General features: G+C 38.4%; 1 protein-coding gene across 1 annotated transcript in view; it reads right to left on the bottom strand.

The window, feature by feature from the left end:
* AK9 (adenylate kinase 9) overlaps window positions 1–19,190 on the bottom strand; it is a 197,616-nt gene that overhangs the window by 154,242 nt on the left and 24,184 nt on the right. The window contains exons 6-8 of the mRNA XM_023206014.2: window positions 17,060–17,172; window positions 13,744–13,929; window positions 2,405–2,533 (exon numbers count right to left, since the gene is read on the bottom strand). Of these exons, the coding sequence (XP_023061782.2) occupies window positions 2,405–2,533; window positions 13,744–13,929; window positions 17,060–17,172 (428 nt within the window). The remainder of the gene's footprint in view (window positions 1–2,404; window positions 2,534–13,743; window positions 13,930–17,059; window positions 17,173–19,190) is intronic.

The following is a 19,190-nucleotide window of genomic DNA, read 5'->3' as shown; positions in this document are numbered from 1 at the left end:
TTCTTTCTTTCTTTCTTTTCTTTTCTTTCTTTTCTTTCTTTCGACAGAGTCTTGCTCTGTCGCCCAGGCTGGAGGTACAATCTCCATTTACTGCAACCTCTGTCTCCTGGGTTCAAGGAATTCTCCCGCCTCAGCCTCCTGAGTAGCTGGGATTACAGGTGTGCACCATCATGCCCGGCTATTTTTTGGATTTTTGTAGAGATGGGGTTTCACCACGTTGCCCAGGCTGGTCTCAAACTCCTGAGCTCAGGCAATCCACCCACCTCGGCCTCCCAAAGAGCTAGGATTACAGGCATGAGCCACCGCGCCCAGCCTGTTCAATATTTTTTACTGTTTCCTTAAGCTAGATTCAATCTTAAGAGTGAACTACTAATTTGTAGAGTATCAACACTGTTAAGGAAATGGACACCTGTACCAGGAGCTGAGTTGGGATTCAAAGACAGGCCCAAATGGGGACGTGGTGTTGGCTTAGCCCTGAAGCAGAGGGCAGAACATATACCAGAAAGTGATGCAGCTCAGTTTGCTCCTGCTTGCTTTCCTTGTATCTCTTAGAGATACACTGAACTTTAGTGGTCTTGGTCTAAAAGCGAAGTAACATCTCAGCCAGGTCAGAGGAGATTAGAATTATAGAGTCTTACCCTTTATGGCTCTCCTCCCTCAACATATAAGGCAATTGCTTGGCTATTCAGCAAGTATCATCTAGGCCTAAAGCCTAGGTTCTTGGCTTTGAAATTCTGCTTTGTTGCACTAGGGCAATGAATTCTTATCTACATTTTGCTGCAGGGTCTAGATGTTTTCTACTTCTGGGTGTTTTTGTGGACAACCTGTCAAAGGATGGCCGTACAAATTCATATTTGGGGTATAAGAGTTCTTTACCATACCCTTGCTAGCAATAGGAATTTTTACTACCTGTTCATCTTTTAAATTTTGATCATGGAAATGACATTTCATTACTTAGATTAGCATTTCTTTATTATCAGTGAAGCTGAACATTTTTTCTACAGGCTTATCACTCTTCATTTTTGTTAATTGCTTATATTTGTTGTCCATTTATCTCAGGACAGAGTGAACTTACAGGCTTTTAAAAAATCATTTCTATGACCTTTTAATATATCAAAGCTTTAAATCTTTCATCATAGTTAATGTGAATATTTTTCCAGTTTATTGTCTTTTAGTTTGAGTCTGGTTTTATCTATTTAATTTCTGGAAGTTGTATATTCAATGAAATTGAAGCTATCATTCTTTTTCCTTTGTATCTTGTCATCTGTGCTGATCAACATTTGTTAAGCATTTACTGCTTGCCAGACTTTGGGCACTGCACTGGGCACCAGCAATGTGAGGAAATATAACCTGGTGCTTCTACTAAAATGATAAGCATTTCCCCCCCCCGTAAATACAATTTTCTAGTTTCTGAATCTGATTCTAATTTGGCTATATTTCATACCCAGTGCCAGCCACTTAAGGATTAGTCAGGATGCTTTTATTGAAGAAAGGATGTTATTGATAGTCATGTACTTCACGCTTCAGAAGCTACGTTTATAAGCCAGTGGTAGGAGAGGTGGGGAGGAATAGAAGTCATACATATGAAAGCAATTAAGTGTGGTTCCCATTTTGGGGAATGGATGCTGAGAATGAAAATGATCCACTCATTTATCTTTAAAATAATATAAACATTGTGAGACAGCATGAAACGCATTCTTTAGTTTCTCTATCATATGGGAACAGGCAATCGGAGGACTGTGTCTTATTTGTCTTCATAGTTCTGTTGCTTAGCATAGTGTCTGGCTAAATGTGCAAGTTCCATAAATGTTTGTTGACTAAATCTCCAACACAAATGATTATATTTGGTAGAGTCTTACCTGGACTTTTTACCATATAAAATATGCTTTTCACATACTTGTAATCTCAGTCATCATACTTTTAGAATACTATTTTAATTAAATCCTTCCTATTACATTATATAATGGTCTTACCATGTTTACATATAATGGGATAACCATAGACCAATCAGCATAACAAATTCTACCTTTTAAACAAAAGGTGTACCTGAAGTGTACATTTGTTTTGATAAAGCTGTAACTTACGGATTGAAAACGCTTTTATAACATAGTCTTTTAACATGAATTTCCCAACCCCCATCCATAAAGGAATTTCCCCACTGGCTTTTGAAAAATGCAGTTCATTTGTCACTTTGCAGTAACAGAGTTGCTTTGTAAGAGTAAAATAATATTGTTCTGGGAAACAGTCTTTGGGATGGAAGCCTTTTTCTAACAGCTTTCTACAAAGTTCAAGGGGAGAATCAGACAGATAATAATACATGGGGATGAAGACATGTGAAAGCTATTTAACCAGTGATGAAACACAAATATCAATATTCATTTTCAGTGATATATTTTGTTCTTACTTCTAAAGTTTGGAGAATTGTTTCCTTATAAAGCTTAACAATGTTTTCAACGTTTTCCAAATAATCTTCAGGCCTCTGAACTAGATGATGAAGAATTTCAGCCACCATCTGCATTTCGGCAAGAAATGCCTAAATGGAAAAGAAGAGATTTCAAATATCTTTAGGTCAATGACTATTCAATTTACAAGCCATATTCCCCACTCCTTACACCTAGATACCATTTTGGGGTGAGAAGCAGGGGTAAGGGATGATTAGAGATTGAGGATTTTTATTTAAGAGAGTGGAAGATTCCTAAGGGGTCTTCATCAGATGAAATAAAGCTTTAAATTAACCTGGATATTTACTCATGTCTGTTTGCTCCCCAATAAGTAGGGATGAGTAGGGGAAGAACATCAGATTTTTAGAGACAAAATAGAGAAATTAGATTTCCTGTGAACACTGGAGCTTGTAGTTCATTCAAGTATTTATTGAGTGCCTTCCATGCATCAGGCGCTGTTCTAAGGATTTGGGATAGAACAGCGAACGAAACCAACTAACACCCTGGGCTCATAGCACTCACATACACTGCAGTTGAGGAAGGCAGCATAAACAAGTACACAAATAAATATATAACATATTAGGTGGTGGTAAGTACTAGGAAGAAAAGTAAAGCAGGGTAGCATGGATGAAGAATGGTGGGAGAAGATGCTATTTACATCAAGTGGTCATGAAAGGGTTATCTAAAGAAATGGAATTTGAGTTGAAATCTGAAGGAAATGAGGGAGAGAGAACTACCACACAAGTTTCTAGAGAAAGAACATTTTAAGGCAGAGGGTACAGTGTTCCATATCATATTTATGATGCTAATTATTCATTCTTTCCCATTTTTATCAATGTACACACATACATATTTTACTTGAGCTATATTCTCTATATAAGCCATTTTATAACCTGTTTTAAGTATTATTTTAATGGTCAAATAATATATTAATTTCCTTGAATGTACAATTATTTAATTACTCTATAGTTGGACAACAATGTTTCAGGCTTTTCACAATTCAAATAATATTGCAATAAGTAGCTTCGTAAATAAATCTTTCTATGGCTAATATTTTCCCTTAGAATAATTCCTACAAGTAGAATTACTGGACAAAAGGTTATACATTTCAAAGTGGCTCAATACACATCTTTTCTGAAAGATGCTACCATTCTTTTCTCTCTAGTAGAGGGCTTTGCTAGCACGCTGGCATTCATTCATTCAGCGATTACACAGCTTCGTATTAAGTACCCACTATCAGGCACTGGAGACAGTCCCTGCTGCATAGAGTTTTCATTCAGTGGGGCAGACAGATAATAAGCAAGTAAAAAAGTAACATAATTTCAGAAAGTGATAAGTGCTATGAGGAAAATAAAACAGAGCAAGGGGCTAGACTTATGCTATTCAGCATGGAAGTTATTAGCCACATTTCCCCATTGAGCACTTGAAATTTGGCAAGTGCAATTGGAATGTGCTGTAAATATAAAATACATACCAGATTTCAAAAACTTAGATGAAAATAGAACATGTCATTCTCAGAATGTTTATGTTGATTATAAGTTGAAATAAAATTTTTTGATATATTTAATTAAATAAAATATATTATTCAAATGGCTTTCACTTGTTTATATTGATTATAAGTTGAAATAAAATTTTTGGATATATTCAATTAAATAAAATACATTATTCAAATGACTTTCACTTGTTTCTTTTTGCTTTTATTTATTTTTTATTTATTATTATTATTATTTTTTATTATTATTATACTTTAAGTTCTAGGGTACATGTGCATAATGTGCAGGTTTGTTACATATGTATACTTGTGACATGTTGGTGTGCTGTACCCATCAACTCGTCAGCACCTATCAATTCGTCATTTATATCAGGTATAACTCCCAATGCAATCCCTCCCCCCTCCCCCGCCATGATAGGCCCCAATGTGTGATGTTCCCCTTCCTGAGTCCAAGTGATGTCATTGTTCAGTTCCCACCTATGAGTGAGAACATGTGGTGTTTGGTTTTCTGTTCTTGTGATAGTTTGCTAAGAATGATGGTTTCCAGCTGCATCCATGTCCCTACAAAGGACACAAACTCATCCATTTTTATGGCTGCACAATATTCCATGGTGTATATGTGCCACATTTTCTTAATCCAGCCTGTCACAGATGGACATTTGGGTTGATTCCAAGTCTTTGCTATTGTGAATAGTGCCGCAATAAACATACGTGTGCATGTGTCTTTATAGCAGCATGATTTATAATCCTTTGGGTATATACCCAGTCATGGGATGGCTGGGTCATATGGTACTTCTAGTTCTAGATTTTTGAGGAATCACCATACTGTTTTCCATAATGGTTGAACTAGTTTACAATCCCACCAACAGTGTAAAAGTGTTCCTATTTCTCCACATCCTCTCCAGCACCTGTTGTTTCCTGACTTTTTAATGATTGCCATTCTAACTGGTGTGAGATGGTATCTCATTGTGGTTTTGATTTGCATTTCTCTGATGGCCAGTGATGATGAGCATTTTTTCATGTGTCTGTTGGCTGTATGAATGTCTTCTTTTGAGAAATGTCTGTTCATATCCATTGCCCACTTTTTGATGGGGTTGTTTGTTTTTTTCTTATAAATTTGTTTGAGTTCTTTGTAGATTCTGTATATTAGCCCTTTGTCAGATGAGTAGATTGCAAAAATTTTCTCTCATTCTGTAGGTTGCCTGTTCACTCTGATGGTAGTTTCTTTTGCTGTGCAGAAGCTCTTTAGTTTAATCATATCCCATTTGTCAATTTTGGCTTTTGCTGCCGTTGCTTTTGGTGTTTTAGACATGAAGTCCTTGCCCATGCCTATGTCCTGAATGGTACCACCTAGGTTTTCTTCTAGGATTTTTATGGTATTAGGTCTAACATTTAAGTCTCTAATCCATCTTGAATTAATTTTCATATAAGGAGTAAGGAAAGGATCCAGTTTCAGCTTTCTACTTATGGCTAGCCAATTTTCCCAGCACCATTTATTAAATAGGGAGTCCTTTCCCCATTTCTTGTTTCTCTCAGGTTTGTCAAAGATCAGATGGCTGTAGATGTGTGGTATTATTTCTGAGGACTCTGTTCTGTTCCATTGGTCTATATCTCTGTTTTGGTACCAGTACCATGCTGTTTTGGTTACTGTAGCCTTGTAGTATAGTTTGAAGTCAGGTAGCGTGATGCCTCCAGCTTTGTTCTTTTGACTTAGGATTGTCTTGGCAATGCGGGCTCTTTTTTGGCTCCATATGAACTTTAAAGCCGTTTTTTCCAATTCGGTGAAGAAACTCATTGGTAGCTTGATGGGGATGGCATTGAATCTATAAATAACTTTGGGCAGTATGGCCATTTTCACGATATTGATTCTTCCTATCCATGAGCATGGTATGTTCTTCCATTTGTTAGTGTCCTCTTTTATTTCACTGAGCAGTGGTTTGTAGTTCTCCTTGAAGAGGTCCTTTACATCCCTTGTAAGTTGGATTCCTAGGTATTTTATTCTCTCTGAGGCAGTTGTGAATGGAAGTTCATTCCTGGTTTGGCTCGCTGTTTGTCTGTTACTGGTGTATAAGAATGCTTGTGATTTTTGCACATTAATTTTGTATCCTGAGACTTTGCTGAAGTTGCTTATCAGCTTAAGGAGATTTTGGGCTGAGGCAATGGGGTTCTCTAAATGTACAATCATGTCATCTAGAAACAGGGACAATTTGACTTCTTCTTTTCCTAACTGGATACCCTTTATTTCTTTCTCTTGCCTGATTGCCCTAGCCAGAACTTCCAACACTATGTTGAATAGGAGTGGTGAGAGAGGGCATCCCTGTCTTGTGCCAGTTTTCAAAGGGAACTTTTCCAGTTTTTGCCCATTCAGTATGATATTAGCTGTGGGTTTGTCATAAATAGCTCTTATTATTTTGAGGTACGTTCCATCAATACCGAATTTGTTGAGCGTTTTTAGCATGAAGGGCTGTTGAATTTTGTCAAAAGCCTTTTCTGCATCTATTGAGATAATCATGTGGTTCTTGTCTTTGGTTCTGTTGATATGCTGGATTACGTTGATTGATTTGCGAATGTTGAACCAGCCTTGCATCCCAGGGATGAAGCCCACTTGATCATGGTGGATAAGCTTTTTGATGTGCTGCTGAATCCGGTTTGCCAGTATTTTATTGAGGATTTTTGCATCGATGTTCATCAGGGAGATTGGTCTAAAATTCTCTTTTTTTGTTGTGTCTCTGCCAGGCTTTGGTATCAGGATGATGCTGGCCTCATAAAATGAGTTAGGGAGGATTCCCTCTTTTTTCTATTGATTGGAATAGTTTCAGAAGGAATGGTACCAGCTCCTCCTTGTACCTCTGGTAGAATTCAGCTGTGAATCCATCTGGTCCTGGGCTTTTTTTGGTGGGCAGGCTATTAATTGTTGCCTCAATTTCAGAAGCTGCTATTGGTCGATTCAGGGATTCAACTTCTTCCTGGTTTAGTCTTGGAAGAGTGTACGTGTCCAGGAAATTATCCATTTCTTCTAGATTTTCTAGTTGATTTGCGTAGAGGTGTTTATAGTATTCTCTGATGGTAGTTTGTATTTCTGTGGGGTCGGTGGTGATATCCCCTTTATCATTTTTTATTGCGTCTATTTGATTCCTCTCTCTTTTCTTCTTTATTAATCTTGCTAGCGGTCTGTCAATTTTGTTGATCTTTTCAAAAAACCAACTCCTGGATTCATTGATTTTTTGGAGGGTTTTTTGTGTCTCTATCTCCTTCAGTTCTGCTCTGATCTTAGTTATTTCTTGCCTTCTGCTAGCTTTTGAATGTGTTTGCTCTTGCCTCTCTAGTTCTTTTAATTGTGATGTTAGAGTGTCAATTTTAGATCTTTCCTGCTTTCTCTTGTGGGCACTTAGTGCTATAAATTTCCCTCTACACACTGCTTTAAATGTGTCCCAGAGATTCTGGTATGTTGTATCTTTGTTCTCATTGGATTCAAAGAACATCTTTATTTCTGCTTTCATTTCGTTATGTACCCAGTAGTCATTCAGGAGCAGGTTGTTCAGTTTCCATGTAGTTGAGCGGTTTTGATTGAGTTTCTTAGTCCTGAGTTCTAGTTTGATTGCACTGTGGTCTGAGAGACAGTTTGTTATAATTTCTGTTCTTTTACATTTGCTAAGGAGTGCTTTACTTCCAATATTGTGGTCAATTTTGGAATAAGTGCGATGTGGTGCTGAGAAGAATGTATATTCTGTTGATTTGGGGTGGAGAGTTCTATAGATGTCTATTAGGTCCGCTTGGTGCAGAGATGAGTTCAATTCCTGGATATCCTTGTTAACTTTCTGTCTCGTTGATCTGTCTAATGTTGACAGTGGAGTGTTGAAGTCTCCCATTATTATTGTATGGGAGTCTAAGTCTCTTTGTAAGTCTCTAAGGACTTGCTTTATGAATCTGGGTGCTCCTGTATTGGGTGCATATATATTTAGGATAGTTAGCTCTTCCTGTTGAATTTGATCCCTTTACCATTATGTAATGGCCCTCTTTGTCTCTTTTGATCTTTGATGGTTTAAAGTCTATTTTATCAGAGACTAGGATTGCAACCCCTGCTTTTTTTTGTTCTCCATTTGCTTGGTAGATTTTCCTCCATCCCTTTATTTTGAGCCTATGTATGTCTCTGCATGTGAGATGGGTCTCCTGAATACAGCAGACTGATGGGTCTTGACTCTTTATCCAGTTTGCCAGTCTGTGTCTTTTAAATGGAGCATTTAGTCCATTAACATTTAAGGTTAATATTGTTATGTGTGAACTTGATCCTGCCATTATGATATTAACTGGTTATTTTGCTCATTAGTTGATACAGTTTCTTCCTAGCCTCGATGGTCTTTACATTTTGGCATGTTTTTGCAATGGCTGGTACTGGTTGTTCCTTTCCATGTTTAGGGCTTCCTTCAGGGTCTCTTGTAAGGCAGGCCTGGTGGTGACAAAATCTCTAAGCATTTGCTTATCTGTAAAGGATTTTATTTCTCCTTCACTGATGAAACTTAGTTTGGCTGGATATGAAATTCTGGGTTTAAAATTCTTTTCTTTAAGAATGTTGAATATTGGCCCCCACTCCCTTCTGGCTTGTAGAGTTTCTGCCGAGAGGTCTGCTGTTAGTCTGATGGGCTTCCCTTTGTGGGTAACCCGACCTTTCTCTCTGGCTGCCCTTAAGATTTTTTCCTTCATTTCAACTTTGGTGAATCTGGCAATTATGTGTCTTGGAGTTGCTCTTCTCGAGGAGTATCTTTGTGGTGTTCTCTGTATTTCCTGAATTTGAATGTTGGCCTGCCCTACTAGGTTGGGGAAGTTCTCCTGGATGATATCCTGCAGAGTGTTTTCCAACTTGGTTCCATTTTCCCCCTCACTTTCAGGCACCCCAATCAGACGTAGATTTGGTCTTTTTACATAATCCCATACTTCTTGCAGGCTTTGTTCATTTCTTTTTCTTCTTTTTTCTTTTGGTTTCTCTTCTCGCTTCATTTCATTCATTTGATCCTCAATCGCTGATACTCTTTCTTCCAGTTGATCAAGTCGGTTACTGAAGCTTGTGGATTTGTCACGTATTTCTCGTGTCATGGTTTTCATCTGTGTCATTTCATTTCATGACCTTCTCTGCATTAATTATTCTAGCTATCAATTCTTCCACTCTTTTATCAAGATTTTTAGTTTCTTTGCGCTGGGTACGTAATTCCTCCTTTAGCTCTGAGAAGTTTGATGGACTGAAGCCTTCTTCTCTCATCTTGTCAAAGTCATTCTCTGACTAGCTTTGATCCGTTGCTGGCGATGAGCTGCGCTCCTTTGCAGGGGGAGATGCGCTCTTATTTTTTGAATTTCCAGCTTTTCTGCCCTGCTTCTTCCCCATCTTTGTGGTTTTATCTGCTTCTGGTCTTTGATGATGGTGACGTACTGATGGGGTTTTGGTATAGGTGTTCTTCCTGTTTGATAGTTTTCCTTCTAATAGTCAGGACCCTCAGCTGTAGGTCTGTTGGAGATTGCTTGAGGTCCACTCCAGACCCTGTTTGCCTGGGTATCAGCAGCAGAGGTTGCAGAAGATAGAATATTGCTGAACAGCGAGTGTACCTGTCTGATTCTTACTTTGGAAGCTTCCTCTCAGGGGTGTAATCCACCCTGCGAGGTGTGGGGTGTCAGACTGCCCCTAGTGGGGGATGTCTCCCAGTTAGGCTACTCAGGGGTCAGGGACCCACTTGAGCAGGCAGTCTGTCCGTTCTCAGATCTCAATCTCCGTGTTGGGAGATCCACTGCTCTCTTCAAAGCTGTCAGACAGAGTCGTTCGGGTTTGCACAGGCCTCTGCTGCTTCCCCTGTTGTTTTTTAGCTGTGCCCTGTCCTCAGAGGTGGAGTCTACAGAGACAGGCAGGTTTCCTTGAGCTGCTGTGAGCTCCACCCAGTTCGAGCTTCCCAGCGGCTTTGTTTACCCACTTAAGCCTCAGCAATGGCAGGCGCCCCTCCCCCAGCCTCGCTGCTGCCTTGTGGTTAGATCGCAGACTGCTGTGCTAGCAATGAGGGAGGCTCCGTGGCCGTGGGACCCTCCCGGCCAGGTGTCGGATACAATCTCCTGGTGTGCCCGTTTCCTTAAAGCGCAGTATTGGGGTGGGAATTACCCGATTTTCCAGGTGTTGTGTGTCTCAGTTCGCCTGGCTAGGAAAAGGGATTCCCTTCCCCCTTGCGCTTCCCAGGTGAGGCAATGCCTCGCCCTGCTTCAGCTCTCGCTGGTCGGGCTGCAGCAGCTGACCAGCACCAATTGTCTGGCACTCCCCAGTGAGATGACCCCAGTACCTCAGTTGAAAATGCAGAAATCACCGGTCTTCTCTGTCGCTTGCGCCGGGAGTTGGAGACTGGAACTGTTCCTATTTGGCCATCTTGCTCCGCCCGAGTCTCAGTTATTTTGTGTCTTTTTGCTTTTAAAAAGCATGTCTACTAGTACATTTAAAATCACTTATGGCTAGCAGTACATTTCTATTGCACAGCGCTAGGTTAGAGAGTTGCTTGCTGGAGGGTCTCTGAGGATGTAATACCTGAGGTGAGACCAGGATAAGTAGAAGGAATAGCCATGTGAAGATGAATTGAAAAGTGTTGTAGGCAGAGGAGAGAGGAAACAGTAAATGCAAAGGCGTGAAGCTGAAATGAGCTTAGCACAGTTGAAGACGACTAGCTAGAAGGCTAATGTGGCTGGAATACAATGAGTAGGCAGAATTGAGATCAGAGACGCTGGGTTCATGGCTTTGTAAGCCACATGAGGGTGTCTGGATTTTAATCTAAAGGCAATGGAAAGTCACTGAGGGTTATCTATATATATATTTTTAAATGAGTCTGGCTTCTGTAACAAGTGGAATGGGATAGGGAGAGTTGAGGAGAACAAAAGCCAAGAGAACATTTACAATGCTGTTGTAGCAATTCAAGGACAGTGCTTCGATTTGTGTGTGTGTAGGATGAGCACATCTTCATGTTGGCCATCGATCTCAGCAGGTGGCAGGTCTGTTCATCTAACTTCTGAACACGGCTGTGTCACTAGGCAGAGATCATACAAACCAGACCCCAGAGGCTGAGTCTAGTCTAAGGATATAAATTGATCATCTCCCACAGCACTGGCCAACATGGTGTTGTAAACATTTCAGACTAATTGCCACTCCCATCTATTTTAAAACGTGTTTTTGGCTTCCCTGGAAAAAATGGCCTCCCTGGTAAAAATGGGCCAGCATTTCCACATGGCAACAGTTGGTTGGGCTGGAGCCAAGAGGCAGTTGTCCTCTGAAGAGCATGAAACTTTCTGCAGAAATGGAGACGTTCCATAGCTCCACTGTCCACAGCCATACTTGGCCAATGAGCACTTGAAATGTGGCTAGAGATACTGAGTAACTAAATTTTAAACTTAATGTAATTTTAATTGATTTCAATTTAAATAGCCATGTGAGGCTAGTGGCTATCATACTGCACAATGCAGTGTTAGCCTACCCCAATCCTCCCTCTTCCCAATTATGTAATCCCTGGCCGATATCACCAATGGACAAAACCTACCTGGGCCCTAAAATTAAGTGAGTTGTGACCCCTGTATCTCACCATTTGAGGGCTACATTGGCTTTGATTTAAGATGGTATGTTTTATTTATGCTAAAGTGGCACACTTTATTCCTACTTGCTATGAGGCTTTCCTTTATTTGAAAAAATCTGGAATTCATGCTGGTTACTATTTAACGCCTTATTTACATGGGCGAGATTATGTTTTTAAATGGGCTTTATTATGTTAACACTTTTTAAAAATTGAATACCATTTCAAAGATTTATCTAACCCATTAATTAGGGGACCAGTAGAATGGCAAGGTGAAAGTATTTCTAATCTCTGAAATAAAATTGCAAAGTTAGATACAAGGCTGCTTAATGTCCTATAGGACGATAAAGCTGTAACCTTTGGGGGTTACTTTTTCTACTGGAGAAACAATTTGCAATGTGTCTATCTATAAATTAACATCTGACTTCACAGCGTCTAGGCCCTAATAGAAATAATCAATCACAGGCATATTTCACTAGGGCAGGTATTGGCCAACTATGGCCCTTCCCACCCTAGTGGGTCATATCCAGACCATCACCTATTAATACATTTCTTAATATCAATTTTTCTTGTCAAGTCATGGTAAAAGATTATCTTTTAGCCCAAAACCTTAGAAGACAAAAATATTATTTTGATGCCCTATTGCTTATATTTAGTAGTATTTACTTTAGAATTGTCATAGCAATGTGTACATGTGAAATTGGGCTACATATTTCTTGTCACATTCTCTTTGTCAAGAGTTTGAAATCAGGGTTGTGTTAGCTTCACAAATTGAATGACGCCTGGTTTACTTTGCTCCCCACATTATATTTAATTTAGTCCTTTATTGCTCTGATATGGTTTAAATGTTTGTCTCTTTCAAAGCTCATACTGAAATTCCGTCCCCAATGTAGCAGTATTGTGAGGTAGGGTCTTTAAAAGGTGACTGAGTCATGAGGGCCCATGAAGGATTAATCCATTCATGGATTAATGGGTTAATGGATTAATTGGTTATTATGCGAGTAAGATTGGTGGTCTTATATGAAGAGGAAGAGAGACCTGATGTAGCACACTCAGCCCCCTCACCATGTGATGCGCCACCACCTCAGGACTCTGCAGAGAGTCTCCACCTGCAAGAAGGCCCTCACCAGATGCGACTCCTCAACTTTGGACTTCTCAGCCTCCATAACTATAAGAAATAAATTCCTTTTCTTAAGGGAATGCTCATACACTGTTGGTGGAGTTGTAAATTAGTTCATTCCCTGTTGAAAGCAGTTTGAAGATTTCTCAAAGAATTGAAAACTGAATTATTCAACTCAGCAATTCCATTACAGGTCATATACCCAAAGGAAAATAAATTGTTTTACTAAAACAATTGTTCTACTAAAAAGACACTTACACTCTCATGTTTCTCGCACACTGTTCACAACAGCAAAGACATGGAATCAATCTAGGTGCCCATCAATAGAGGAATGGATAAAGAAAATGTGGTACACATACACCATGGAATACTACACAGCCATAAAAAAGAATAAAATCATGTCCTTTGCAGTAACATGGATGCAGTTGGAGGCCATTATCAGAAACAGAAAACCAAATACTTCATGTTCTCACATATAAGTGGGAGTTAAACACAGGGTATATACATAGACATGAAGATGGGAACAATAGACACTAGGGACTCCAAAAAAGGAAAGGGAGGGAAAAAGGGAAGGGTTGAAAAAATCCTTGTTGTGTACTGTGTTCCCTATTTTGGTGATGGGTTCAGTGCAAGCCCAGACCTCAGCATCACACAATATATCCATACAACAAATCTGAACATGTACTCCCTGAAGCTTAAATTAAAAAAAAAAAAAGTCATTCTTTATAAATTACCCAGTTTCAGGTATTCTGTTGTAGGTAACAGAAAATAGACTAAGAAATGCTCTAACTTCTTATTCTACCTTGCCTAGTGCTTGACACATAGTAGGTGACCAATAACTCCATCGTTATGAAATGAAGCACACTGGGTGTCAGACATCAGAAATGTAGAGACACATCTACACTGACAGGAAGGCTAAACTTGACTTCAAGATTATCATCTCATAATCCTTGAAAACATGAAAGACTTTTGCTTATGTCCTCCAAACTCAATAAAAATGTAAAGAAAATGTGTAGCATCTGCTATTTCCTATTATCTATACCATAATTTAATTTAATTATAGCAATTTTTAAAAGTGTAGTGTATGGTAGTCACCTATTGAGATATTACCTCTTCTTCTTCTTGCTCTTCCTCCTCTTCCTCCTCTTCTCCTTTTCTGTCTTTTTGTGTTTCTTTCTTCTTTTTCCTCTGATTCTCAATGACTTCAGGATCCCACTGGTCTCTACTGTATATGTATCCCGTATTATTGTGCTGTCTTTGCCCAGAAATTCTCTGGCACAAATCATAGTCAGGACACTAAGAAACAACATTATTAAATCACTTAAAACATTTTGAATATGCTTTTAATTCCATGTGTATTTATTGAATATATTGTACAGTACATAAACCAAAAAATTCCCTTAAAACCTAAGCAAATGCAATGTTGTGACTGGCATTTTGCATCAGGTTTCATTACATGCCAAGAGAGGCTCAGACACTAATTTTATGCTATATGTTTTTATTTGTCCAAAATTAATATAGGTGGAAAAGTATTACAAATCTTAAGATGAGGAAAGAGGATTGGAAAAGTAGAAAGAGTAGAGAAATGGAATAGAAAATCAGTTAACTCTGCAAAGGTACACAGAATTCTATGATTAGCTTGAAAAGTTTAAGAATGGAACAAAATGGGGGGAATAGCCACATATTTCTAATAAAAATATTGTTTATTTGTAATATTTACTATCATTTACAGCTTTATGGGTGAGGTATTTTATACAATGCCAGTCATAAATGGGACCTGAAAGATCATCTATTCTAGTATAACATTTATATTTTGTAAATGAGAAAACCGAATCTAGGTAGTAAAAAAGCCAAAACCAAAGTCTACAAGGTTCTTGTTCCAAAGTGCTTTCACATGTGCGATTTTACTGAATTCTCAACTAACCCTATAAGATAAGCAATCCAAATTATGATTAAAGCCATTCTGCAGGTCAGAGAAGTACAGCTCTGGCAGACTGAGAGACCAATCTCAGATCACAATGTCACATGGAGGAACTGCAACTTGGAACCAGGCCTTCTGATTGTAGTCCATGGCCTATGGTGCATTATTAATGATAATGATGGTTTGAGGCTGTAAATTGTGCTCTGAATGTTTTTCAGGATAAAAAAATCTGGATGGTTTTCTGAGGCAGTGATTCTGATACATGAGCATGTAACTCTATCTGGGGAGCTTGTTAAATCGATCACAGCTCCTCTTGTCATTTATTAAGTTTGGAGTGAGGCTTAGATTCTTCAACAAGCATCCTCAGTGATTCTGATGCCGGCAGTTCATGTACCACACATTGAGAAACGAAGGAAGCCAGAACGTTGGAACCTTCATTGCTCATTTTCTGATTTCTTCATGCCATCTCTAGGTGGAGATGGGATGGGTAATTATTGAGGTAAGGCTTTTGCTAGGCTTCCTAATTTTTCACAAAAAAATTTCAACCTACTCAGGTAATTTTTTTAAAACATCTGTTTTACAACCCAGGATACCCACCTTCTAGGACCTTGACAAGGACTATCTCCTTCAGCTGTCTCCCGTTCTCATTTGCAGGAAGTGACTAATGAAAGTGTGAGTCTGAAGCATATGCCTCAGAGCAGAAGTGCTCAGTGTCACCTGGAGGGCTTAGCAACACCAATAGCTGGGCTCCATCTGACAGATTCTGGTTCTTAGTTCTGGGGTAGGGCCTGAGAATTTGCATTTCTACCAAGCTTCTGGTTGCTGTTGCTCTGGGACTACTCTCTGATAACTACTGCTCTAGTAGATTGCTAGACTTTAACTAGGTTTTTGGTAGCACAGAATCCTTTAGAATATGATGAAAACCATAGATTTTTGCATCAGAAAAGTTCATATATGCATAAAGTTTTATGTATAATTTCAAGAGGTGCATGAATGCTTAGGGATTCATGGATCTCGGGCTAAGAGCTTCTGCTCTAGAAATTCCAGGTTTACTCCCCAATAAGGCCAAACTATCCAAAAAGTGTGTGTTGCACTGAATTCTGTCTCACATTACGCCCTCTGGTGATACTCTGGTTACCCTCTAGAAACTGCCATAGGACACTTCACTATCACACTTATAACATGAATGGGGTTAAGGACTTTATTCACTACATTAAGCAGTCTCTTGTATTAAGACCCATCTAAGGTATTTCTCTCATTCTCAATGGCAGTCTTGTTTTGCCTGAGGAATGGCTTGTCTTCTCATGGACAATGTGAATTTTATAACTGGTCATATTTCCCCTTTTACTTTAGTTCATCAAACCTAGAACCAAATTTACGACCCAAACTTAGTAACCATTTGGGGTCTTCTGGCCTGTATATCTGTGTGCTCTCTTTCAACTAGATCTTAATTTCCTATTGAATCTGTCTTTTCCTCAGTTTAGTTTTTATATGTAGTTTAGTTTTGTATGTGGTTTTCTCTCTGTTATGTCCACATTCACATGTGTGACATTCTCAAGTTCACTCGCAATTGTGATTGAGCCCTGGCCATGAGTGGTGGCTGGGGCTGCAGATTACACCACACTCAGAACTGCAAGGCCACCTCTCTTGCACAGCTGACCCTGACACTCCACTGGGTCCCAGCATCTGAGCTGACAACCATCTCATTTATTTGAGCTGTCATAAACCCTGGCAAAGTATGGATACAAAAGCTTATCATTTGTTTTGACATAAACAAGAAGATACCACCTTACTAGATTCTTATTACAACCCTATAAGGCAGCTATTGTCATCTTTGTAAAAAGGAAATCAAGACTTCTAGATGTGATTGACCAAATTCTAACAATAAAAGAGAGAATTAGGAACAGGAACCAGTCTTAACTCATAATTAATATAGTAGTGTTCTTTAACATTCATACATTCGTGCCATGTGTCTATTCTTTCATTTTATTAGTAAACTTACTAGGTGCCACTAGGTACCACATAGTATACTGGTTGATGTTTATATGAACAAGACATGGTTCCTACCTTCAAGTAAGACAGAGTCTAGGAGGAAAATGGATAATTATAATGCAGTAAGTGAGTAACATGATAGGGAGGGGAAAGCACCACAAATGGTCATCAGAGGGAGATTTAACTCTCTTATGATAAGTAAGGTGTGGAAGGGAGAGAAAGAAAGAGAGGTAGTGGAGCGGGGTAGTTGTCAGGGAAAGTTCTAAAGAGATGATGTCTTAACTGACTTTCAAAGGATGGCTATGATGAAGCCTGGTGAAGAGGCAAGAAGGTATCTCATGTGGATGGAGCTGTAGGAGCAAGAGCACAGAACGATGAGAAAGTATGACTCAGTTCCTGTGATTGATGCATAAGTTACTATCTCCATAACTACTTAAAAATGTTTAAAGCATTCCTTGAATTTAACTACTATCAAAAAGAATGGTTTACTAGCAAAACAATTAATATTCTTACCTTTATATTGATTATAATATCAGGTTTCAAATTTAAGTTTTTAATTAATTCTATTTGCTGTAAGGTAGTCATGGCATCCTGTGAAAGTGATGGTATTTCAGTGATAATATAACCTGTAAAGTAAAACATAATTTTAAAATTTTATAAAGTTATCAACATACGAGGGCATGGATTTATTATTACTTTATAAAATATCATCTATCATAAACTCATCTGTAAAAATTTTAAATTAACACTTAAGGTGATTGCCACATGAAGTGTAACTATGAATAATGTTTTTCTCATGATAAAGACATCACTGGGCTAGAAAGAGACATTTTTGAAAACTCCAAGTCAGTTTATTTTAGACAGATGAGGTACCTAGGGAAGGAAATTTCATGCTAGTAATTACTTTAACTCATGTTAGGAAAGTTTATTCATATAGATGGTAAAGGTATATTATAGAGGTTGCATGCCATATCATTTTCTTTCTCATATTAATATTTCATAATATAGTAGAGCACATGTATATAATGTTTGTGTAAGTTATGAGAGTAATAAAACACCCATGGACACACTATAATTTTCTGTTTTTTTAAACAGCCAATATAATTTTGGTTTAGCACAGTTATTAGCTTGTATCCCCACCCAGAAATCTCAATCTTCTCACTGAAATTCACCCTGTTTGCCATCATCATATTAATTTCCTTAATATATTTCTTTAATTATGTTACTGTCTTGCTCAAGAAACTTTTCTTTTATTTATAAAGTCTCAACTCCTTCAGTGGGAATTGAAAACTTTCAGCTTATTTTTCTACATCTTTTCCTGGAAGAACAACAGACAATCTATGTTTATTCAGCCTTGGGTATTTGGCAGAAATTTTATGAAAAGCGAATGGAATGACCCTGTCACTTCAAGGACAAAAAGTGATAGCATTTGTTGCCAGTTATAACATTCAAGTGAAAATCTGAATTTCGAAAAACTTATATCCAATGCCATAAGCTTAATAAAGGGCTTTTCTTGGTGAGATTAGTGGTGACATTAACAAATGCGATTTTTTGATACTGTATAATAAAATGTGTCAACATTTGGAAGATCTGTATAACTCAGTGAACCAACATTTTCCAAATGACCAATCATGGTACCACAAAAATTAGGCATAGGTTATAGGCTCATTCCAAGTGCAAGATAGACCAATGGATTTTAATGTAACCAAGTTTTGAAAAGTTCACTGATAACAGTTTCAGATTCCACAATGCAACCAACCTTCAGGAAACTTCCCCTTGTTGGGTTTTGATGTAGAATCAAGAATATCCACAATTACTCCAAAGGCTATTAAAATACTCCTCCCTTTCCAAGTATATATCTGTGTGAAACTACATTTTCTTCGTGTACTTCAGCAAAAGCAATATATCACAACAGATTGAGCAGAAGCAGGTGTGAGAATCCAACTTTTCTTAAGTCGGACATTGAAGAGATTGTGAAAATGTAAAGCAAAGCCACTTTTCTCCATAATTTTTTGTTTTGAAAAATTATCTTTCATAAAATACGCAATTTATGTTAACAAGTCATGGTTTTATGATTTCTAAACAGATAAATATTTTTAAAGTCTCAGTTTTAATTTCTAATATGGTAAATATAAATACATACAGCCCATGTAAGCACAACCTCTTATGGAGCCTCAACAATTCTTATGAGTGTAAGGGAGTCTTGTGCCTCAAAAGTTTGAGAACCACTATCTTAATGCAATGCCTAGAATAGCATAATAAAAAAAGTTACTAAGCACCTGTTGATAGATGAGTGAATGAATGTGTGTAAAACAAACTTAAAATTCCTCACTTGAGAATACACTCATCACAGTCTTTTATTTTTATTATTTATTTATTTATTTATTTAGAGATGGAGTCTTGTTCTGTCGCCCAGGCTGGAGGGCAGTGGTGTGATCTCAGCTCACTGCAACTTCCACCTCCCAAGTTCAAGTGATTCTCCTGCCTCGGCCTCTGGAGTAGCTGGGACTACAGGCGCACGCTACCAAGCCCTAATTTTTGTATTTTTAGTAGAGACAGGGTTACACCATGTTGGCCAGGATGGTCTCCATGTCCTGACTTTGTGATCCACCCGCCTTGGCCTCCCAAAGTGCTGGGATTACAG

Source organism: Piliocolobus tephrosceles, chromosome 5, assembly GCF_002776525.5.
Source record: "Piliocolobus tephrosceles isolate RC106 chromosome 5, ASM277652v3, whole genome shotgun sequence".
NCBI lineage: Eukaryota > Metazoa > Chordata > Mammalia > Primates > Cercopithecidae > Piliocolobus > Piliocolobus tephrosceles.
This window is presented reverse-complemented; position numbering and strand designations above follow the sequence as displayed.